The sequence below is a fragment of the Xiphophorus maculatus genome, chromosome 14, assembly GCF_002775205.1.
Source record: "Xiphophorus maculatus strain JP 163 A chromosome 14, X_maculatus-5.0-male, whole genome shotgun sequence".
Taxonomy (NCBI): domain Eukaryota; kingdom Metazoa; phylum Chordata; class Actinopteri; order Cyprinodontiformes; family Poeciliidae; genus Xiphophorus; species Xiphophorus maculatus.
In genome coordinates, this window is record NC_036456.1 from 25,287,190 (window position 1) to 25,309,159 (window position 21,970).

General features: G+C 38.0%; 1 protein-coding gene across 1 annotated transcript; it reads left to right on the plus strand.

Annotated features, from left to right (window-relative positions):
- Positions 1 to 544: 544 nt before the first annotated feature.
- frmd7 (FERM domain containing 7) lies at positions 545 to 19,839 on the plus strand. Its single transcript, XM_023345959.1, has 12 exons — positions 545 to 817; positions 5,107 to 5,211; positions 5,285 to 5,327; positions 5,952 to 6,030; positions 6,255 to 6,352; positions 6,488 to 6,602; positions 7,206 to 7,353; positions 7,934 to 8,029; positions 8,990 to 9,153; positions 17,626 to 17,694; positions 17,969 to 18,044; positions 18,549 to 19,839. Exons 1-12 carry the CDS (start codon positions 689 to 691, stop codon positions 19,743 to 19,745), a joined length of 2,319 nt encoding a protein of 772 aa, XP_023201727.1. The 5' UTR covers positions 545 to 688; the 3' UTR covers positions 19,746 to 19,839.
- The last annotated feature ends 2,131 nt before the right edge of the window (positions 19,840 to 21,970 follow it).

The following is a 21,970-nucleotide window of genomic DNA, read 5'->3' on the forward strand; positions in this document are numbered from 1 at the left end:
GACTTTAAGCTGGACCTTTAAATAGAAAACATAAAAAAGTTGCCAATAAGTCTAAGAAAATAAAAATATAAGAAAATGTATATTAAAAATATACACTTCAGAGTCTAAAGTTTCCTGCAGACTCATTATATAAATCAGATTAGTGACATGAGAAATACATAAATAATAAGTGATAGACAAAAAAGAAAACATTCGGTAGGCAAAATTTGTTTGTTGGTGGAGAAAATACTGAACATGTCAAAAACGATCAATATCTATAAAAACCAAAGAAAGAAATAGGCTAATGGCTGGTTTAGTTCGGGTTTAAAGATATTTACTAAATTAAATTATAGGGGGGAGGAAATGGGTTATTCTTAATAAATTTACATTTAAACTAAAGAGTTAATTTTGCGGTGCAAAGTTTATATATTTTTCTGCAAAGTTTAATCTTCAGAGCGCCACAGGAGGCTGCTCTCAGGGGCGTTTAGCTCTCGCTTCCCTGCAGCTGCAGCTCTTCAGACTCTGATCAGCGGCTCAGGACAACATCTGCCGCGTGCCATGACGCATCCGGGCAGCGCGCGCTCGCCAAGCAGCTTCAGCAGCCGCGAGGATGATGAGGGTGAAGAGGAGCGCGTGAAGCCTTACTCTTTCACTCTCGTGAAGATGGATTTACTGTCGTAGTTTGTGTTTGTCCTGAGAAAATCGGACGATGGGAGACCGACATCGGCGGACGCGAACTCTAGGAGGTCTCGCGACCAAGCCGCGGGTCTCCAAGGAGACCAAACTCCGGCTGCGCGTGATCTTCCTGGACGACAGCGAGCGCACGTTCGAGGTGGAGGTAAACACAAAATACCTTCATGTGTTTCAGCCCCGTAATAACTTTTATATATTTTTCTTTTGTTTTTAAGAAAAATTACGGATTTTTCTTCCACAATTTAAACCAGCAGTGCCAGACTAAATTTAATTTTGGGTCATATTAAGATTTTAAATGATCTTTTCTGCATCAGATAAGTACTTCTTAAAATTAAATAATCACATTGATGTTAACTTGAGCAGAAAGATTGATGTTAGAAACGAATCACGCTTTCACCAAAGGAATGATGTGTTATTGCATTTTAATAAAGAAATTTGCTTGCATCTTGCATCTTTTAATTTATTTCCAGTAATGTATAAAAAAGGGTTAAGAGGTTAAATGAAAAATGTGAAGAATGTGCCAAATTTTTTTTTATATCTTATTAATTAATCAAATCATCAGAGTAATCTATAAAATAATAAGTTACTAAAATATTATCTGTTGCAGCCCTAGTTTCCACAAAATATAAGTTTTCACTGTCAAAATGAATACACGAGGGCGAAATTTCCACTCTGGAACCCATTCTTCTACACGTATTTATAAAATGATAAAAATAAATATCATTTAATATTACATAAAATATTAATGTAGATTTTTCCTTTAAATGTTGGATATTATCTGTTGTTTGATTACTTAAGCAACAGGATCATTTAGTGTTCTGTTGCTCTTTGGTCAGCAATGTTGCTCCTACAGCATGCATTCCGTCTCCATGGTAACAATCCACTCTACCGGCAGACATTAAGCATTCCCTTCCACATTACTCCTTGAGGTTGTAGCTCTGATACGCACCACAGCATAAGGTTATTCAGGTTATATAAAGCAGGGCTGCCAGATGAGCATTAGCAAAAAGTTTTAAAAAAAGCTTGTGAGGGAATAAAATTAGAAATTCAGAAAGGGGATCAAGTGATTACTTCCTGTACTCTTGTAGCCACCTGATGCATGGCCGACTTTCAACCAGCCCATATGATCCAGGTCAGGGGATGAGGAGTAACAGTGTGTATGGTTTTTAAAACCAGTGAGACAGCAGTGCAGTTTAAGGCCAGATTCTCAGAGTGTGTGTCTGTTTTAGTGTGCAGCTCGCAGTGTTGTGTTTGCAAAGTAGCTCCATTTACCACGACCTCTGGGACATCAGTACAGTCTTAATAATAGGAGGCGAGTGGGATGAGGGAAGACCGAACAGCAGAAGAAGAAGAATGGACAACATGAAGTAAAAATAAACTGTGATAAACATAGGTTGTGTCTGTAACCCGTCTTTATTTGTCTCAGCTCCAACGTGGCCGACTTCACAACAGACACACTGAATTTACTCTAAGAGAGAAAATCAAGTTGGTTGTTAGCATCAGTACAGCAGCTTCTGCCCCTGTACAATAAATAAAATACAATAAATAGCCCTAAACAAACGACAAAGCAACAGCTCCCAGTGAGCAGTTGACAGCAGTTAACGGTTATAAAATTAATCAGTTAAAATGAACAACATTTTTTATAACTGTTAAAAACATAACATGGCAAAATTACAAACAAAGCCCTGTATATAAATGCCGTGTGTCTAAAATGTGTTAAAATGTAGTATTTTAAAAGAAAACGCAGCATTACAGATGGCAACAGAAAAAAGGAAGGAGCTGTCGGTTACTGGTTGCTATGGTAACCACCAACCGTCAAGAGCAGCAGCTAGCACAACTTTTACAGCAATAAATGTGAGTAAAAATAGCCATTTTTCCTAAGCAAAATTAATTTAAAGCATAAATGAACCAATTTTGACAAACTTAACATCTATAATACTGTTAAAATAAAATCCCATGTATAAAGAGGATATTTGGGGCAAAACACCCGTCCAAAAAGTGGAACCGGAGATGCTACTTATTTTCTATTATTCTAATTACTAATTTGAACTCTAAGAGTTGTAAGACTACTGCTCAACCCCTTCAATAATAACCTTCAACCGTTTTAAATTTCAGCTTAGAATCAGGGTTATGATGTCGGAGACGGCTCTTAGAATCAGCTTACCTCAGAGATGTGCGTGTTAGACGAGAGGAAACAGGTTTTCTCCTCTGACCCCGATCCTTCAACCTCCAGGGCAAAAACACAATTAATGATCAGACAGGATGAAAAGAAAAAAAGGGCAGATTGATGTAAAGAGCATGAACAAGCTATGTTACATGTATTGGCGATCTTCATATGGATGGCAGCTTTTTATTGCTTCAGAAACTATTATAAGTAAAGATTTTTGGAGAATATCAAAAATTATTTTGCTTTATAGCTCCCAACATCCTTTATATCATGTCATATCTCATTTTTAAAAATGAATAATTATGTGAACATAATACATCCTGTTCTGAATACTCCACTGGTACTAAATACTGCAAAAGTTAAAGCTAAATCATGTCAACATCCAAATGTCTGTAGGATAATTCCCAATAAAAAATAAATAAAACAATCTATTGTTAAATAATTTTTATTTTCAAAATACAAAACATAAAAACATCTGTACACATTGGTAAAGGGCCGGTAAACTTATCAGGAAAACAGCCCTAAGCTCTTACCCATCACCACAATATCATAATCAGGCCTTGCTAGCATGCCGCCAGCCGTACTAGCTAACCGCTACGTTGCTGTTGTTTACCCAGTTAATGAAACACTTATATGATTAAAGTAACATTTCATTGATAAAAACTACTTTACATAAACACCCTGGAAATAAACAGAGGTATCTTAATAGTTTATGTTTTCTATATTTTCAAAAATAAAGTGCTTTACCGTAGCTAGTTGCTAACTAGTTATGCTAAAAAAAAGAAAACTGGTTTGGTCTTGCTGCATTTAGCCAATTTAATAAAGGGACATGCCCAATCTGTTTTTGGTAACATTTCACTGGATGTTTAAAAGAAACAAGCAAAAGAAACTTGGCTAACTAAAGGAAGGTACTTTTTATTGCGCCTAGCATTTTCCCATTGAAGATTTAAATTTGGTTGAAAATTTCATCCTTAAAAATTAGAAAAGTTGTCCATCTGTGTCAGCAGCATTAGCATACAGTTATTACACAGCTTGTACAACCTATCTAAACTGTGCAGCAGATTTGAGGAGAAATTTGTTAAAAACTATTTTATTGTGTTTTACATGAGTAAACCTGAGAGTACAGATTAGCAAATGCTCTACAGATGATTTCCCATCTTGCGCTTCATGTAATGTTGTTCTTGTCACCAACTGCTCTGAGGATAGTCATTTGTTTCCAGTAATCATCACTTTGTCCTCTGATCTCTCTATAATCTGCAGCAACTCTTCCCCTTCCTCCTCTTCATCCTCCTCCAAGACAAGTTAATGAAGGTCTTCCAGTGAGCCACTCTGCAGAGTTAAACACCACGTAGCAGCCAGAGAAAACTAAAATAAACCTGCGCTGCTGGAGAAAGTGAACAATCCACAAACATGGCCTTTTACTTAGGCAAAAGATAGAGGTGCAGATGTAACACAAGCAGAAAAAATGCATTTAAAAAGTTAAACTGAACCATGAACAGTCTAGTTTTTGGCTGAAAGGATATTTTAAAAATCAAAACCATCCAGGATAAAACTGGAGTAAATTTCATAAGTAAAAACTCCCTTTACATAACAACACATTTTGCAGCAATTTGGAAGAACCAGATCTGCACAAAATATTGACTTCACAACCAAAATGCACAACATTAATTATGATAACTGTTAAAAACGTAATATGGCACAATTACAAACACAGCCCTGTACATAATTACTGAAAAATCTATTTTAAAACATAGTACTTTAAAGACGTCGCAGTCTCACATTTGAGACACTTTAGATGAAAAACATTTTTAAAAACACACACACAGAAATAATTATCTACAAAACTGTCAAAACAGTGAAGAAAACTAAATGATACAATTAGAACAAGTATCAGAAAACAGAATAAAATGACAATCACACCAGTAACATTTTAAATTTATGTTAGCCCTTTATCCTTGATAAAATATTGTTTTTCCATCTATCATTGATTTAGGCTGTTTTCAATTTATTATATCATAAGAATTTTAATTCATATTAATGATGTTTTTAAAAACAAAACTATCTATTTTCTGTCAATTAACTGTGCTACAAAAATTTTAGAAACTCTCATCACGCATTAAGGCTTGATAATTAAAGTAATTAACTGCTGGTTTATTTCACCAAAAGCCCCATGAGTATCTCCAGTTAAAAAACTTCTCAATTATGAGAAGGCCCAATAATTCCCCTTCTCTCTACCACTCATTTAACTTCTGCTCTTCTTTCAACAGCAAAATGTTTTAGGTGGAGATTTTTTCAACAAAGTTTGTGGACATCTGAAGCTGCTTGAGAAGGAGTACTTTGGACTGGAGTTCAGACACCACAGCGGCCATTATGTAAGAAACAGAAATCAACACAGACGCAAACAGTTTAGATGCTGCTGAGTCTCTGAACATGTTTCTGTTGCAGGTTTGGTTGGAACTGCTAAAACCCTTAGTCAAACAGATTAAATGTAAGTTGTTTTCTCTTCATGTTTGAGACCAACTGGGGGCATTAGAAACATTTTAGCACTTCAGTAGCAGCGTCTGTTCAGGAGCACTTCATAAAATGAACTAGACATATCCAGTTTCTGCTAAGACCAAATTAAAAGTAGATTTTAGAGAAAATACATTTTAAGGCATTTGTGTTGTTAATTTTATAGTCAAATTCCACAGTAAATATGACAAGAAAGAGTTTTTTTTTCTAAAGTAGCTACCTAGCATGCTAACAATGTGGCTAGCTTGTAGCATGACATTTTATAGTGGATGAAATTATACAAAATCCTGGGAAGAAATGTCAAGTGCAAGGTTACAAATAAGTAAACAAATAAATAATATTTTTTGATAATTTCAGTGTTTTTTGTTCTCCATACAGCTAGCTAGCCATAACCACAGAGTTAGCTTCTAAGCTACAGCGTTTTGATTGATGCTTTTACTAGTCATACAATAAGTGGCCTTTTACCACACACAGTATGGTTATGAATTAAAAAAATTAGGAAATGCCAGTTTTATTTTGTTGACATTGGCAATATTTGTTCTTTAAAAAGCAAATTTAGCAAAATAATAATTTTTTTTCTCTCTTTTTTGTTATTTCTTAGACACCAATGACTTATTCTTTAGGTTTATAGTCAAGTTCTTCCCACCAGACCCTGGGCAACTAAAGAGAGGCCTTACAAGGTAAAGTTTGAATCAACAGGAAATTAAAATTATGAACATTAGAAGCAATTCAAGCTTCTTAAGTAGCTAAGAGTCAGGTTATGGCTAGCTCTCCATTGAATTAATATGCTGTACATATGTGAACTCTCTTTAATGCTAGCAAGCATTTTATAAACAATATCCACACTTACAGTGAAGAAATTCAAAATGCAGCTCCCACCTGGTTAACTGCTTTGTATGCGCAGGTATCTTTTTGCCTTACAGATAAAGCAGGATTTGTCCAACGGTAGTCTGACATGTAATGACAACAGCGCCGCCCTGCTGGTTTCACACATACTACAATGTAAGTATGAAAAACACAAACTGAAGCAAACTTTAATTATTCACAATAAATCTTATCCGAAGATACATTTGAGTATGTTTTGAATGGATTCAGTCAATATATGAAGAAAACTAGAAGAGTATCTCTGTTTTACAGCAGAAATAGGGGATTATGATGAGGAGCTGGATTATCAGCACCTGGAGATGAAGCACTACGTCCCTAACCAGGAGTATCTGGACAACAAAATAATCAAGCTTCATAAAAGACACAGGTATAAAGAAACAGGATATCAATCTACTCTAAAATCAAATATTCCTGGACAAAATCATTTCTAAAAGGTTTTAGCACATAATACTGATATTATGCCTGAAATGATTAATCGGATTAGTCGTTATTAAATGATTAATCAACTGGAGAATACAGTCTCAAAAAAAGGCTATCAGAGCAGTAATTATGCCAAAATTGTACAAACAATATATATTTTGCATTTAAAATAAACTCTTCTTATACCCAGAACTCCTCAAGTAACATAGTTTTAGCTTCACCTGGATTAAACTCTGTAAAAAAAAAAAACTTTAAAAAAAACTCCAATTAAGCCTTTTTTGCTATCCAATTACTAATCAGTTAATCCAAAAAACACTAAAGAGATCCACTCTTCACTTATTGATGCTAAATCAAATATAAAGGGCAGAGCCTTTCAAATTAAAAGTCTTTTTTTTTTTTTTTTAGCAACAAATGCATCCTTTGCTACAAATGATCTTTTATCCAAAGAAATGCTGTTATTACATTTAGGCAAAAATGTAAAAAAAAAAAATTAAAAATGAAATTTTTAAATTCCTAATATAATGTGTTGTTTGTTTGTTCCTGACCTTAGAGGAGTCTCTCCAGCAGACTCGGACATCCAGCTGCTGGAGGTGGCGAGAAAGCTGGACATGTACGGCATCCGGCCGCACGCCGCCAACGACGGGGAGGGAATGAGGATCAACCTGGCCGTCACACACTCCGGAGTGCTGGTCTTTCAGGTGAATGCTTACCGGTTTTCAAAGTATTTCAACATTCAATGAAACTACGTCTTCATAAAGTCGGAGTGTACCAGGAGGGATTATTTTATCTCGTTATGAAGAAGTATTGTTTAATATCTTGCAAAGTAAGGAGTTGATTGAATTACTTAGTGTCACAAACGGGTCAATATAGGCTTTAAAATATTTGATAATTACCAATAAATCACAAGACTTTGAAAAAGTTTTTTATATTCCTGGAAGTTTTTATTATTTTGTGAGATTACAATCTAATGTGCAGTCGGATTCTGTTTGCTCTTGCATGGCATCTGAAGGCAGTTGGTTGTAATGTATTTTATTTACGGGTGTACAAGTAAAGGGGGCCAAATACAGATGCATGCCACACTTTTCAGATTTTATTTTTAAAACATTTTCAATCATTTTTCTTCCACTTGAAAATGATGCACTGTTTTCTGTTGTTTGAGCAGCAAACAAAATTTTCTGATAAAAACAAAACATGAAATGGCTTCAAATGACATTAAAACCTCTTTCATCAATAAGTTGTCGTGTAGTTATGGAGATATTTGGCTTTTATTTTTTGCAGGGAAACACCAAAATCAACACATTCAGCTGGGCAAAGATCCGCAAACTGAGCTTCAAACGCAAACATTTCCTCATTAAACTTCACGATAAAGTTGGGGTGAGAACTTTCTGTATGTTTAATTTTTCTAGTACTTTTCAGGTTATGATTGTATTCAGGAAGAGCTGAACATTATGCTAATCTCTTTGCAAATGTTCCTATGTGAAAGTGATGTGGTAGATATGTAGACTACAGATTGAAATTTGCGAGGAGACAGCATGTTGGAAACTAGCACTAGCGAGCAATGCTGGCCAACTATTTGGATTCAGTTGCTGTGTTTAGATAGAGATTATAAATTATTAAAATACATTTGCTTATTGGAAACGCGACAGTTTTTTTGTGCCAGTATGAGGAGGTTTTTTGGCTGCATCAAATATATAATGAATATATTTAGCAAAATTGCAATAGAAAAACATTTTTTGCAACACATGGATGTTAACTACTGACAGAAACGCCAAAGAAGACAGGACGAAGTTGGTGGGTAATGGTGTGAGATTTTTTAAATGACTTATCGCGTGAACAAACTGTTCAACGTGTGATTTTAGTTTAGTTTCTTATTTAATGAAACTCTGCACTTGCAAAATTGTGTTTTTTTGACATTAGCAGAATAATGACAGCTGATTTTGTCTTATTTCAAGTGTAATGAGATATTTGCACAAAAAACTAAACTAAAATTACTTGATGAGATTTTCTTTGCTGCACTTTCAGTCCCAGTGTTGACTGATTGTTGGATACTACTACTATCAAACTATTATCACCCCATTATAGTTAATGGCTTAATGCCAACACATGCTGGGTGTTTTGGATGTTTGCAGTTCTTCCTTAGAGTCAACTTCCTAGATGCTGAAAATGTCATGGAACAACAGTCCAGATGGCACAAACTATGAATATTAACACTGGAATTAACAAAATCTTGATCAAATATGTATGTTTTTGAGGAATTTCAGATTTAAAATAGAGATAAAATGTTTGATTTATCAGTCTAAGCAAAATATTAGGCAATGTTTCCCGTCCATCCAGGCTTCATGCAAGGACACGCTGGAGTTCGCCATGGCGAGTCGTGATGTTTGTAAATTGTTCTGGAAGATGTGTGTGGAGTATCACGCTTTCTTCAAGCTGGCAGAGGAACCGAAGCCCATTCATAAAACCCTGCTGTCCTGCAAAGGCTCCAGATTCAGATACAGGTATACGAATTTAAGCCATGCAATCATGGATCCAGGTAATCCTAAATGTTTGAACAGAACTCAACTTGACTTCCTGTCAGATTATAGACTGGTGGTGTCAGTGTTATACATATATAAAATATGCATTCATAATTTAACCTTTTATATCCCTTGGAAGCAAAAGTGTCTATTTTTAAGGTTGTTAATTTAATATTTGGTATAGACAGTTTTTTTTTTTTTATAAATACCATCATTAATTTCAGTCCTTAGAATACCTTACAAATTTTTGTGAATTTTTTCAATTTTAAGCCTTTTAAATATCAGGTTTGCAGTTAAAGTTGTTTAATTTTTCAGAAAAAACCCAATGAAAGTGGATTTTTTCCCCCTCATCCATATTTGCTAATTGGATTTTTCTAGTGGTTTGAATCTGAGTCTAGCAAAGCTGAAAATTGGTAATTTTTCATACTTAAGTAAAAGATGAAATTTAAAGTCAGTAAATCAATAGTTTATTTTTCCTTTTAATCAGAATTGCAAAATCATAAAATGTATTTTTTATCTAGTTTCTCCTTCATGGATCTTAGTACATTTGAAATAAGATAAAACTAACTTAAAATGAATTCTTCAACAAGATATATATTTTTTAGTCAATAATTCTTGAATACATTAAAATAAGACTAATTCCACTGGCAAATTTTCACTTAAAAATTTAGTTATAAGTGGACATTTATAAGTCCAGTTATAACTCCAGTCTTTTGCACTTTTCCCATTATAAGTGGGAAAGACTGCCAGTGTAACTAGTACTTATTTCTAATCTATATTTAAGAATTCTTGACTTAAAACAAGCTCATATATCTTCCTGAAAAGCTGCTTTTAAGTTAGTTTTGCCTTATTTTGAGTGCACTAAGATATTTGAATGAGAAACTTGGTAGCATTTTGTGTTTCCACAGTGCAACTCTGTGGTGAATTGGTACATTTACAGTGCATACACAAATAGCTCCACCTAGTGGAAAACGGCATGAAATCAAATTACTGTGATCGCAGAATTAAGAAATCAAAAACAATCAAATATTAAAGACAGATTATAATGAAACAGTATTCAGGAATATTCTGAAATTGCAGAAGAAATGTTGAAGGAACACAGATTTATGTATTTAGATTAAGAAACAGATAAAACGTATGAAAAAAAAAAAAAGTACAATTAAACAAAATACATATATGTAAGAGACCATAGATACACCCTCCCATCAAACTTCAATATGACAGGTTATGAATATGAATAATTAGGGAGAGGGTGGTGGATGAGGGGTTTATATGTTAATGAATGTGACACCTCTTCCCGCTGTGGGTGGTAGTGCTTGATGTCATGAGATAGAGTGGATGTTATTGGCTTATTGTAATTCTTTATCACAGCCCTGTACTGTTGGTGAGTCTGAAAGGCTGCTGTTCTTTAGTGGTCTAGACTTCCTCTCCCCCCAATACTTTGCACTTGGTCTGAAAGACACCTTTCTCCTCCTGCTCTTTGGTGGGATAATCAGACTTGCCACCTCAGCTGTCTCTGTGCTCGACCTGAAAAACAAGGTTTTATTTGCAGAGTTACTTTAATGGACCAAGAACTGATTGATGGATGTAAGCTCCCGCTGATCTCGATCATCGCTGAGTGTTTGTGCTGCCGAGCCTCTTGAGGGGTTTAAAGAAAGGCCAACAGGAAAACATCTAAACGCGAAAATGAATGTACAGAATCACAGAGGAGGACAAAAAAGTCCCAATACAAACAGATAGCCAGCAGCGACGCTACATATTAAAACAAAGATTTAAAGGAGAGTATCATTTTTCTTTGCAATTTTCAGGTTTGTAAAAGTGTGAGTGTGTGAAAACTTTTGAAAGGTTTTATGTTTCATTGGACACAATGAAACAAATCTGGAAATCTAAATTCACACATTTTATGTAAATATTGCCAAAAAAAACGTCTCTCCATAAACTGCTTGTATAACAACATAGACAGTGTAACCAACGGTAACACATTCCAAAGATGAAGGAAAACTCTGTGATGTCACAACTAGAGTCATGCTTGTGATGTCATCAGCTCTCTATCTATGTAACAAACTTCTACCTTCTTGTCATTGCTTGCTGCACAACTGAGGAGTTCAGACGCACGCAAAGCGCTTTTACAGTGAGATTGTTAGCCGACTGATTTGAACAAGTACTATTTTGTCAAAACATGGCACATCAAAGCCAAAATTGTTCCATCAGTGATTTAGCCAAAGGACGTCAGTATGGGTGGGTAGGGAACAGACCTCCTCCCTTTGATTTCCACATAGAGATACAACGACTTGCCTCTCTTTTAAAAATGGAGAAAGCAAAATTGTTTGACCAGAACCAAAAGCTGGACGATACCCTAACAAAACTGGAAGAAACAAAAGCTGAGGTAGAGACGCAGAGAGCTCTTAAGGAGATTTTCATCGGCAGGAGCATCGAGTTGAAGAAACAACTACAGGAAATTGAAAAGCGCAACAATCCAGAGACTCTCAGCCCAGCAATTATCGATTCCGAGGTGGACAGCGAAACAAAACAGCAGCTGCAAGAGGACTTAGACACAGTGAAGGTAGATCCTATTGCCACAGAGCGAGCGTTCATGTCAAGGATTGAGGAATTAAAAGATAAAAACAGTGCACTCCAACAAGAGCTGGACGACATGAAGGCTAAATACGAGGAGCTTCAGTCCAAATCTGAAGCAGACATTAGTGAGATCAAACGTCAGGCTGACATGCAGATGATCAATAAAGACAAGATCATACAGGACCAAAATTTAATAGAGAAAATGTCCAAGGAGATCAGAAGCTTCAAGGTTACCGAGAAATGCCTGGTGAGAGAACTAGAACAGATTAATGGTTCATACCAAGAACTAAAGTCGAGGTATGAAGCAGATGTTTCTGTCTTTAAACAGCAAAACAAAGGTTATCAGCAAGAAATGACTCAAATGACAGAAGCTAATTTGGAAAAAACCAAGCATGATATTATTGAGCTCATAAAGGATCTCAGAGCAGAGAAGGACAACCTCAACCAGAAAACTGCAGAAGATATCTCTTTCCTCCAAAGGCAATCAGCTAAGGTAATAAAACATCTGCAATCTGTTGTGGAATTCGCAACAGTTACTTACCAAGTACTAAAAGCCAGATATGAAGGAAATGTTTTGACTCTAATGCAGCAGTTAGAAACATTTAAGCAGGATGCACATAACAAGATTAAAACTTATTCAGAGCAAAGGATGAGTGACCTGAAGATGATCACCGAGCTTAAAGCTGAGAAAGACAGTCTCCTAAAACAACTGACTGCTTTGCAACAACTTCCCATGAAAACTGATCATCAACACAAACACGAATTAGGACCCAAGAGACAAAAAGAACCAAAGGAGAAAGACACTACCCCGGAAAACAAGGTTTCTGACACTGCGTCCATGGATCAGGACCGTCTGACAGAGGAAACCCTGTCAGAAAACATTGATGTTCCTGATGCCTCTCCCAACCAGGTAAATGACTTTACGGAAAACATGCCGAGTAACATGGAATCCATGGACGTGACGGACCGCTCTGTGGAAAATCTGTCACAGGAACCAGTGGGGGCAGTCGCCAAGGAAAAATCAGTGTGGAAGAAGATACGACACTGTTTGGGGCTCAGAAAACCACAAATGTTCAAGAAAAAAAGCAAGAAAGCCTCTGAATCAAGCGACTAGGAAAAAATGTAATTTCTGAACCGTTTGAAACCCCAAAATATATTTCTTATTTTAGATCCCCCCCAAAAAAATGACCGTGGGTTTTTCTCCGGGTGCTCCGGTTTCCCACAGATTTCCAAAACCATATAAATTATTGTTATTGACCAATGTAAATTGTCCTCAAAAAGGTAGTATTGATTTCTGGAAAATTTAATTTGCAAACGGTTCCGATTGGAGAAACATTTGTGGTGAGAAAAGCAAGAAAACCTCTAAAACAAGCAACTAGTTAAAGAGTCCAGGTCAGTCCTGAACCATTTTCAAAACCCCAAATTACATCTTATATTTTAGACTAAAAAACAAAAAAGGACAACACGGTGATGCAGTGGTTAGTGCTGCATCTTCACAGAAAAGCGTTCTTCACTCTCAACCAGGCGCCTCTTTCTGTGGGAGTTTGTCTGTTCTCCCCGTGTTAGTGTGGGGTTTTCTCCGGGTGCTCCGGTTCCCCCCAGGATTTCAAAAATGATTTAAATTGGGGTTATTGACTAATGTACATTGTCCTCACAAAGGTATTAATTTCTAGAAAATTGAATTTGCAAATGGTTCAGATTAGAGAAACATAGTGAGAGTTGCTCTCCACAGGTTGCCCTCCACAGGTTGCCCTCCACAGGTTGCCCTCCACAGGTTGCTCTCCACAGGTTGCTCTCCACAGGTTGCCCTTTCCCACCAGTTTCTAGATGCAGTCAAGGTTTTTTAATGGGATCCGTTTTAGTGGCCTTAGCATCTCGTCTCTGCTTTTTGCAGATGTGATGAGGTTCTATTGGCTTCATCAGCTGTGGGCAAATAATCTTTGTCGTAGGCCTAACAAGGCGAATGCCTGAACTGGAAAAGGAGGGGCCCTTGCTGTTGCTGTTGAGCCATGTTGCATTGCTTGATAGCTAGTTGTTGCCAGGAATAAACCCAGTCCTGTTTTTTTATTTGCAAAAGTTGTTCTCACTGTTGCTTTTGATATATTTTAAAGAAATGTTTATTGTCACAATAGAAGGAGCAAAGAGTCGGGGAGGAGACAACAGACCAGAGGCCAGCAGCAGGACCATGATGTAGGATCTTCTCTTACCTGAGAATAATTTGCTTAAGACAAGCAAATTATTACAGACACACAATTACTTATCTTAGAGATACGTAATAATTTGCTTATTATCTTAGAGATAATTTAATGATCTCTAAGATAATAAGCAAATTATTACTTACCTTAGAGATATGTAATAATTTGCATATTAATAATAATTATCTTAATTAATAAGATAATTATTACTTATCTTAGAGATACGTAATAATTTGCTTATTATCTTAGAGATAATTCACTTATCTCTAAGATAAGCAAATTATAACTTATCTTAAATATCAGTGATAATTTGCTTATGCCCTAATTTCCACACGACTCACACAAACACAACCCTAATGCGCTTCATGTAAGTGGAGCACAAAATCAACACGATGCTTATGAGCCACACAAATACAGGCCACAAGCACACAAATGTGGACACGTTGTGTGTCTGACCCACACAAACACAAACACGCACAATGCAACACAGGCACACACATATATTCCTACATAGCTTATTTCTTACAAATGAAGTAAATCATGAAAATAGTAAAATAAACCCCAGCTAGTAGATATGAACGCTCCTCTTGCCGGTGCTCAGATTCTGTGTCTGTGACACCCAGAGGAGGTGAAATGATCCCATATGCCCCATTTATATTTTATTTGTAAATATTTCTGACAAACTGTTGTTGCACCAATTATTACAGTAGTTTAATTTTTAGCTTCACCGCACAGTCACATTTAGATATAGAAAAATCCATATTGGAATATTGGAATATTCCAATGTTAGCTATTGGAACAGTTAGCAGGCCATGACGGCAACACTGTCTTTAGAAGACTGCCTGATACTGGATATTACGACATTTAATTTCTATTTACATTGAACTGAATTGTTGATTTGCTGATGCATATTGGAGCATTAAATATTTGACCAATTCTGACATGTAGCAAGTGGTTACTGGACACTTTTGTTGTTCACACGTTGATTGATATGATTCCTTTGGAGCTGAACACAGTTCCCCGCCTGCTGCTGTTTACTCAGGATGATTTGCGTTCTCAGATCCTTTCTCAGGAATCATAAATGTTTATGCAGGAAATTACAACACCGTCTCTGTCCTGAATTTCAAATATAGAGGCAGAGGCGAAGGATGAGACAAAGTCAGTTTTGCTTCGTTCTTTTCATATTTTTTTTCAGTCACTTAAGGAACCGCAAAACTAATTTTGTGGTAAAATTCTGCAGAATTCATGTGGTTTGTTTCTAAGTCAGATCAGGATAAAAAATTCAAGCTTATCCCTCTATGGCATGACTTTTTATTTTTGTGGGGAAGAAATATTTTCCTGCATTCTTTGGGAGCTTGGTGGTCCCTAATTACATGTCAATCATAAAATCGGACTCTGACACCTCCTGGAACCAGATTTGGGTTTGTTGCCTCAGGGTAACATTGGTCTAGAACACCAAGATTGTCTACACTGATTATGAGAAATGAAATACAAATCAAACAAAAACTATATTCATAAAAAAACTTTTTTTTGGACAAAAATATGTCAAAAATCATGCCCCCCAAAAAATAAAATAAAGGAGCAATGTGAGGTACAGCTATGTGGTTTGTTGCCTGAGGGCAACGCCATGCCATAGAGGGTTATGATTTTTTACTAAGTGTCCAGATGAAAAGCTAACTGGGACTTAATGGCCAACATGGTGGAATACTTCAATAGAGGCTAAAAAGACGTTAGATAAACTGAATGCAGTTGACATAAACTTCAACTCCATGATGATCAAAACATTTTTTTGTTTTTTTTACTGATAAGAGTTAAAAAGTATTTTATTGTGATGTGATCTTCTATAAAGATCTTATCAGAAATAGTTTCTTTACTTGATGTAGAAAGATCATATGATTGTTAGAGAATAAATTCTCAGAAGGATGAAAGTTAGTCTCAGTTTGAACACAATCACACTGAAAATGTTCATGTCAATGCAATATAATCCCGTGAGTCCACTATGAATAATTCAGCTCCTCTGGGGGAATCCCGAGGCGTTCCCAGCCGAGAGACATAGTCCCTCCAGCGTGTCCTGGGTCTTCCCCGGGGCCTCCTCCCGGTGGGACGTGCCCGGAACGCCTCACCAGGGAGGCGTCCAGGAGGCATCCTGACCTGATGCCCGAGCCTCAACTGGCTCCTCTCGATGAGAAGGAGCAGCGGCTCTACACTGAGTGACTCCCGGATGGCTGAGCTTCTCACCCTGTCTCTAAGGGAGAGCCCAGCCACCCTACAGAGAAAACCCATTTCGGCAGCTTGTATCCGCGATCTCGTTCTTTCGGTCATGACCCAAAGCTCATGACCATAGTTGAGGGTGGGAACGTAGATCGACCGGTAAATCGAGAGCTTCGCTTTTTGGCTCAGCGGAAGAAGCTGTCTTCTTCCGCTTGATGGCAGACGCTGCACCAATCCGCCTGTCGGTCTCCCGCTCCCTTCTTCCCTCATTCATGAACAAAATCCCAAGATACTTGAACTCCTCCACTTGGAGCAGGACACCCCCCCTGACCCGGAGAAGGCACTCTACCCTTTTCCGGCTCAAGACCATGGCCTCGGATTTGGAGGCACTGATCCTCATCCCGGTCGCTTCACACTCGGCTGCGAACCGCTCCAGCGAGAGCTGCAGATCACGACCTGATGAAGCCAATAGGACCACATCATCCGCAAAAAGCAGAGATGCGATCCTAAGGCCACCAAAATGGATCCCCTCAACACCTTGGTAAAAGGAGATAGGTAAACACCTGGTTTTAGACCACAATAACTTATTAGTATGGTGTAGGGCCTCCTTTTGCAGCCAATACAGCGTCAATTCGTCTTGGGAATGGCATATACAAGTCCTGCACAGTGGTCAGAGGGATTTTAATCCATTCTTCTTGCAGGATAGTGGCCAGGTCACGATGTGATGCTGGTGGAGGAAAATGTTTCCTGACTCGCTCCTCCAAAACACCCCAAAGTGGCTCAATAATATTTAGATCTGGTGACTGTGCAGGCCATGGGAGATGTTCAGCTTCACTTTCATGTTCATCAAACCAATCTTTCACCAGTCTTGCTGTGTGTATTGATGCATTGTCATCCTGATACACGGCACCTCCTTCAGGATAGGAAGCAGGTTGGGTTGACCACTCAAAGAGCAGAAGACAGCTGAGGTGGCAAGTCTGATTATCCCACCAAAGAGCAGGAGGAGAAAGGTGTCTTTCAGACCAAGTGCAAAGTATTGGGGGGAGAGGAAGTCTAGACCACTAAAGAACAGCAGCCTTTCAGACTCACCAACAGTACAGGGCTGTGATAAAGAATTACAATAAGCCAATAACATCCACTCTATCTCATGACATCAAGCACTACGACCCACAGCAGGAAGAGGTGTCACATTCATTAACATATAAACCCCTCTCCCTCCCCGTCATACTCCTAATTATTCATGTTCATATTCATAACCTGTCATATTGAAGTTTGATGGGAGGGTGTATCTATGGTCTCTTATATGTACCCTGACCATGTCTAATGTATCTTGGATCAACCCAGTTAAAGTTAAACAAACAAAATAACCAGGGTCACAGAAGAGTTAAGGTTATTGAAATTGTGAACTACATCTGAGGCTCTTGTGTGACTGACAATGACTAATAAAAGTATTTTTTTTGCTACGTGTCAGTGGGAGAACCCAGAAGCAGCTGCTGGAATGTATGGGATCCGGAGAAAAGAAACCATCACGCTTTGAAAGGTGAAAATCAATCAGAAAAATCTATAAATATCACATATTTACATAAGTTTTCCTCAAAAGTAAGATTCACTTTTTCATTTTTAAATGCTGAATTTTACATTTGGATGGTCCTTCTCCTTAAAAGTAATAAAAACATTGGTATAGTAACTAAAAAAAGCAGATTTATAAAAGAAATTAAGTATTTTTGCTCAACATTTCATATGATAGTGAAGAAAAAGTTGTTTTTTTTAAATCACTGAAACTAAAATCTTTGGTTTTTTGTTGAATGAACCAGAACCCACGGTCAGTCGGACTATGACCCCAGACAGTGTCGATCTTCTCCGGATCTTCTCACTGAAGTTTCCAAAGAGGTGACCTGACTTTAATCTTTATTATATCACAACCTTATAAGACAAAGAACAACCTTAGTAGTAATATGATAAAAAGTGAAAGAAATAAAAGACAGGCTACGTTCACACAGGAGGTCTTGATGCTTAATTAATGTTTTTGTTTGGTCGTTCATGCTACTTATTAAATGCGACATGAATCCGACTTCTGTGCAGAAGGAGAATGTAGACATCACCAAGTATATTTGGTCTAGTTTCTAGTGGTTATATTTTAGCACACTTGAAATAACACAAAACTAACATATAAATAACTTTTTAGCAAGTTATAGGAGCTTCTTTTAGGTCAGTAAATCCTTAACACTGATGAAAAAGTTCTAGTGGGATTAGCAGATTATTTGTCTTGTTGAAAGTGACATAATCTGCCAATGGAACTGGTACTTTTCCCCACAATTTTAAGGAATTACTTACTTAGAATAACTAATAACAAGTGAGTATAAAGCTCAGTTAAGTTGTGTTTTGCCTCCCCAGGTATACGAACAGACCCGCCCGTTTCCTCGGACCAGTCGTGCTCTGGCGGTTCACAGTAATGATGAAATGGACGTACGCCGGCGAGGCCTAAATAACACCGACCTCAGCGAGGGAGGTGCTAAACGCAGCCAATCATCTGGCGAGGTCAATCAGAGGCCACACTCCCTCGCTCAAGTCACCCCGCTCTCTCCGTCGCTCCACCAGTCGACCCCTTCGCCCAAGTTCAGATCGTCCTCCGTGTCTTTAATGGAGGAGACGAGGGCACATCGACAAGCTCAAAGGCTAGCGGGGGTCTACGCCAACCGCTCACGACGCCGGCCCAACCCGCAGCCACACCCAGACGCTGCTCAGCAGCTGGTTCTCCTCTACCCAAACTCCCCCGCCTACCAGTACCACCCCGTCCTCCCTTCGTTTCCCTTTGTTGCGCCCTCACCTCTAAACCGACACCACTACTTGTCCGACTATGTCACCATTTCCTCACTGGAGCGTTTCCCGCATGTAGCGAGGCGAGACTATATGCCAATGGATGCTGGCGTCTCGCGGCCGGCTTTCTACCCCTTAGCCCACGATTCGCCATCAGTATCGCCAATTAGGAGGAACTTTCGCCCTTGTGGATCAGGGGGTCTTGGACTGGCACGGGTCTACCAAACAGGAAGCAATGGAGGGAGGCTACTGGGTGTTGGACACACGGAGGCGGGGCATTACAGTGACGACTCCAACTTCTTGCCTGGGTTACCTCGCCGCGTTGCCAGCCAACCGGATGTTAAGTTTCATCTATCCAGGAGCGCAAACCCGGCCTTTAATCCCGCCTCTGAGTTCAGACCCCTGGGTTACTATCCTCACCTTACACGGCCCTCCAGACCCACTTACCTCCCGCTCAACTCTTCGCCTCTGCCTGATCGGCCCGCCTCCATGTGCATGATCGGCGGTGCCGCAGAAAGCTACAGCGACTCCGATCCAGAGGTTTTCTACCCCTACTACTGCCCACCTCATCAGCTGGGGAAGATGGTGGGGTCCACCGGGTTGGCCAGGATGAGGTTTTCCTCCGGAAGTCTTCAGCTGGATGAGGAGGATGAGGAGGAGGAAGAGGGTGTTGCTAAAAAGGAATCCAAGGTTGAGGTTGAACAGGACAAGAAAGAGACCAGCGAAGGAGAGAAGGCAAAAACCCAAGCAAAGGTCACGAAAGTCTCTCTCTGAAATGAGAAACTTTTGCGTTCCAACGCAATACTGTACTTATCAGTTATGCAGCAAATTGAATACTGTAAGCCTTTCTTGGGCTGCACAGTGGCGCAGTTGGTAGCACTGTTGCCTTGTAGCAAGAAGGTCCTGGGTTCGATTCCCGGCCCGGGGTCTTTCTGCATGGAGTTTGCATGTTCTCACTGTGCATGCGTGGTTTCTCTCCAGGTACTCCTGCTTCCTCCCACAGTCCAAAAACATGGCTGTTACTCACCTCTAAATTCTCCCTAGAGGTGAGTGTGTGTGTGAATGGTTGTTTGTCCTGTATGTCTTTGCGTTGCCCTGCGACAGACTGGCGACCTGTCCAGGGTCCAGCAACGTTCCCGACCCCATTAGGGACAAGGGTGAACAGAAAATGGATGGATGGATGTAAGCCTTTCTTACAGTGGCCACCGTAAGAAAGGCTTACAGTATTTAATTATGCCGCATAACTGATAAGTACAGTTTTGCGAGGGAACGCAAACGTTTTGTGAGGGAACGCAAAAGAAAAAAATTCCCCATGTCCCCTAGGGGGCTCCGTAGTTTACATCTGTAACTGCCATGATTTTTAATGACTTATCGCGTGAACTAGCGTATTCACGCGTGATTTTAACATTAGCTGAATGTAGACAAAGATTTGCGCTCATTTGTAATGGAAACGCAGCTAATAAATGTGATAAACGTTAAGGTGGAAACAAAATGCAGCGTTGCCTTGTTTAGTAACACTTAGAAACGACTGATGTTTAGTAAATGTTTGATTCAATATATTCAATAATTAAGTAAAGGCTCGAGTTTTGATTTTCTTTCCCCTTTGCTCACATCAATGTTGATTACAGTTGTGATGAATCTGGGTTCTAACTGTGGTCTAGTGGTTTGTAGCTGATTTAAGGAGTTAACAATTTTCAAGATCAAGTTATTTAACGTCAGTTTATAAAAATATAAAAAGAGAATCTGGAGACAGATTAAAGTTAAGTATCTATGCTGCAACAGTCAACAAGAAGAAATCCTTGATGGTTGCTTCAATTACGTTTGTTTCTCTTCAGACTGGTAAATTTCACAGTATTGATGTCTGTGGTTTTTGCAATATGAGGCAGAATCCCAAAGTTGAAACTATTAGGGTGGGCATATTGTTTTAAAACATAAAAATAATTTTATATTTTTAATTTGCTTGGCAATAAATTAAACATGCAGAATTTAAATTAAACAAAGTCTATTTTGTCTTTACAAATAGTGGATATTTCCTGAGGTTTTAGGGAATTTTTTTTTATTTGGACTTTCTGTCTCAGAGATAAAAATAACATCTAATTACCAAGTTTAACAGAGGAAGAAGAGACATTAACAAGGGTAATTTTTAAAACTCCAAGTGAATAATTATTTCTTCATTAATATCATTACTGTGACCCCCAAATAATATTGAATACACAAATATGAGTTGTATTTTTTTTAACATAATTTATGTGTCCCAAAAATGGATACCTACTGGTCATAAAAATAACCGTGGTTGTATATTATATTACATTTTGGATTCACGTAAATTTGACTTTCATGAACCCAAAATTCTGTCAGCAATCTTAAAACAAAAAGATACCTGTTACCACCCACGGCCTTTGTTGGAGTTTTTGGTTTTGGAATATAGAAGGCCGCGACAATATTTAACAGAATGCAGAAGTTTCTTAAAAATATAACTTTCTGACAAAATTTGTCTACAAATATTGTCCATACTGAAAGTCTGACTTTCCACGAAGACGTTTCTTTCTGAATAACTTGCTGAATAACAAAACAAGGAAAGTTTTACAGCAAATAATTATTTTACAACCTGAAGCGCAAACAAAAAAAACACAAAAACAAAAGAAAAACCAATTGGAAGTTGTACCTACTTATTTTTACTTTATTTACAATACCATATTTACTAGTTAGCTTCTGAGGCTAATCTAGCAAACTGGTTAGCAAGCCACTAGCTGCCTAGCTTGGCTAGTTTGTGTTGGCTCCCAAAACAACTGGATTTTTAACCCTAATAAGTTTTTTAAATATGATGTCCCTGAACATGAAACTTGTAAAACGTTTGACATTTTTTGTAGAATTAGTTTTGGTATTTTTTGTGTATTTTTCTTTAACAACTTTGCTTTCGTTCTTTCTTTTTGGACAGTTTCTGCTGTAAACAATAGGATTCAAGAGGCCAAATAAAATGAAACGATAATGTTTTAGAA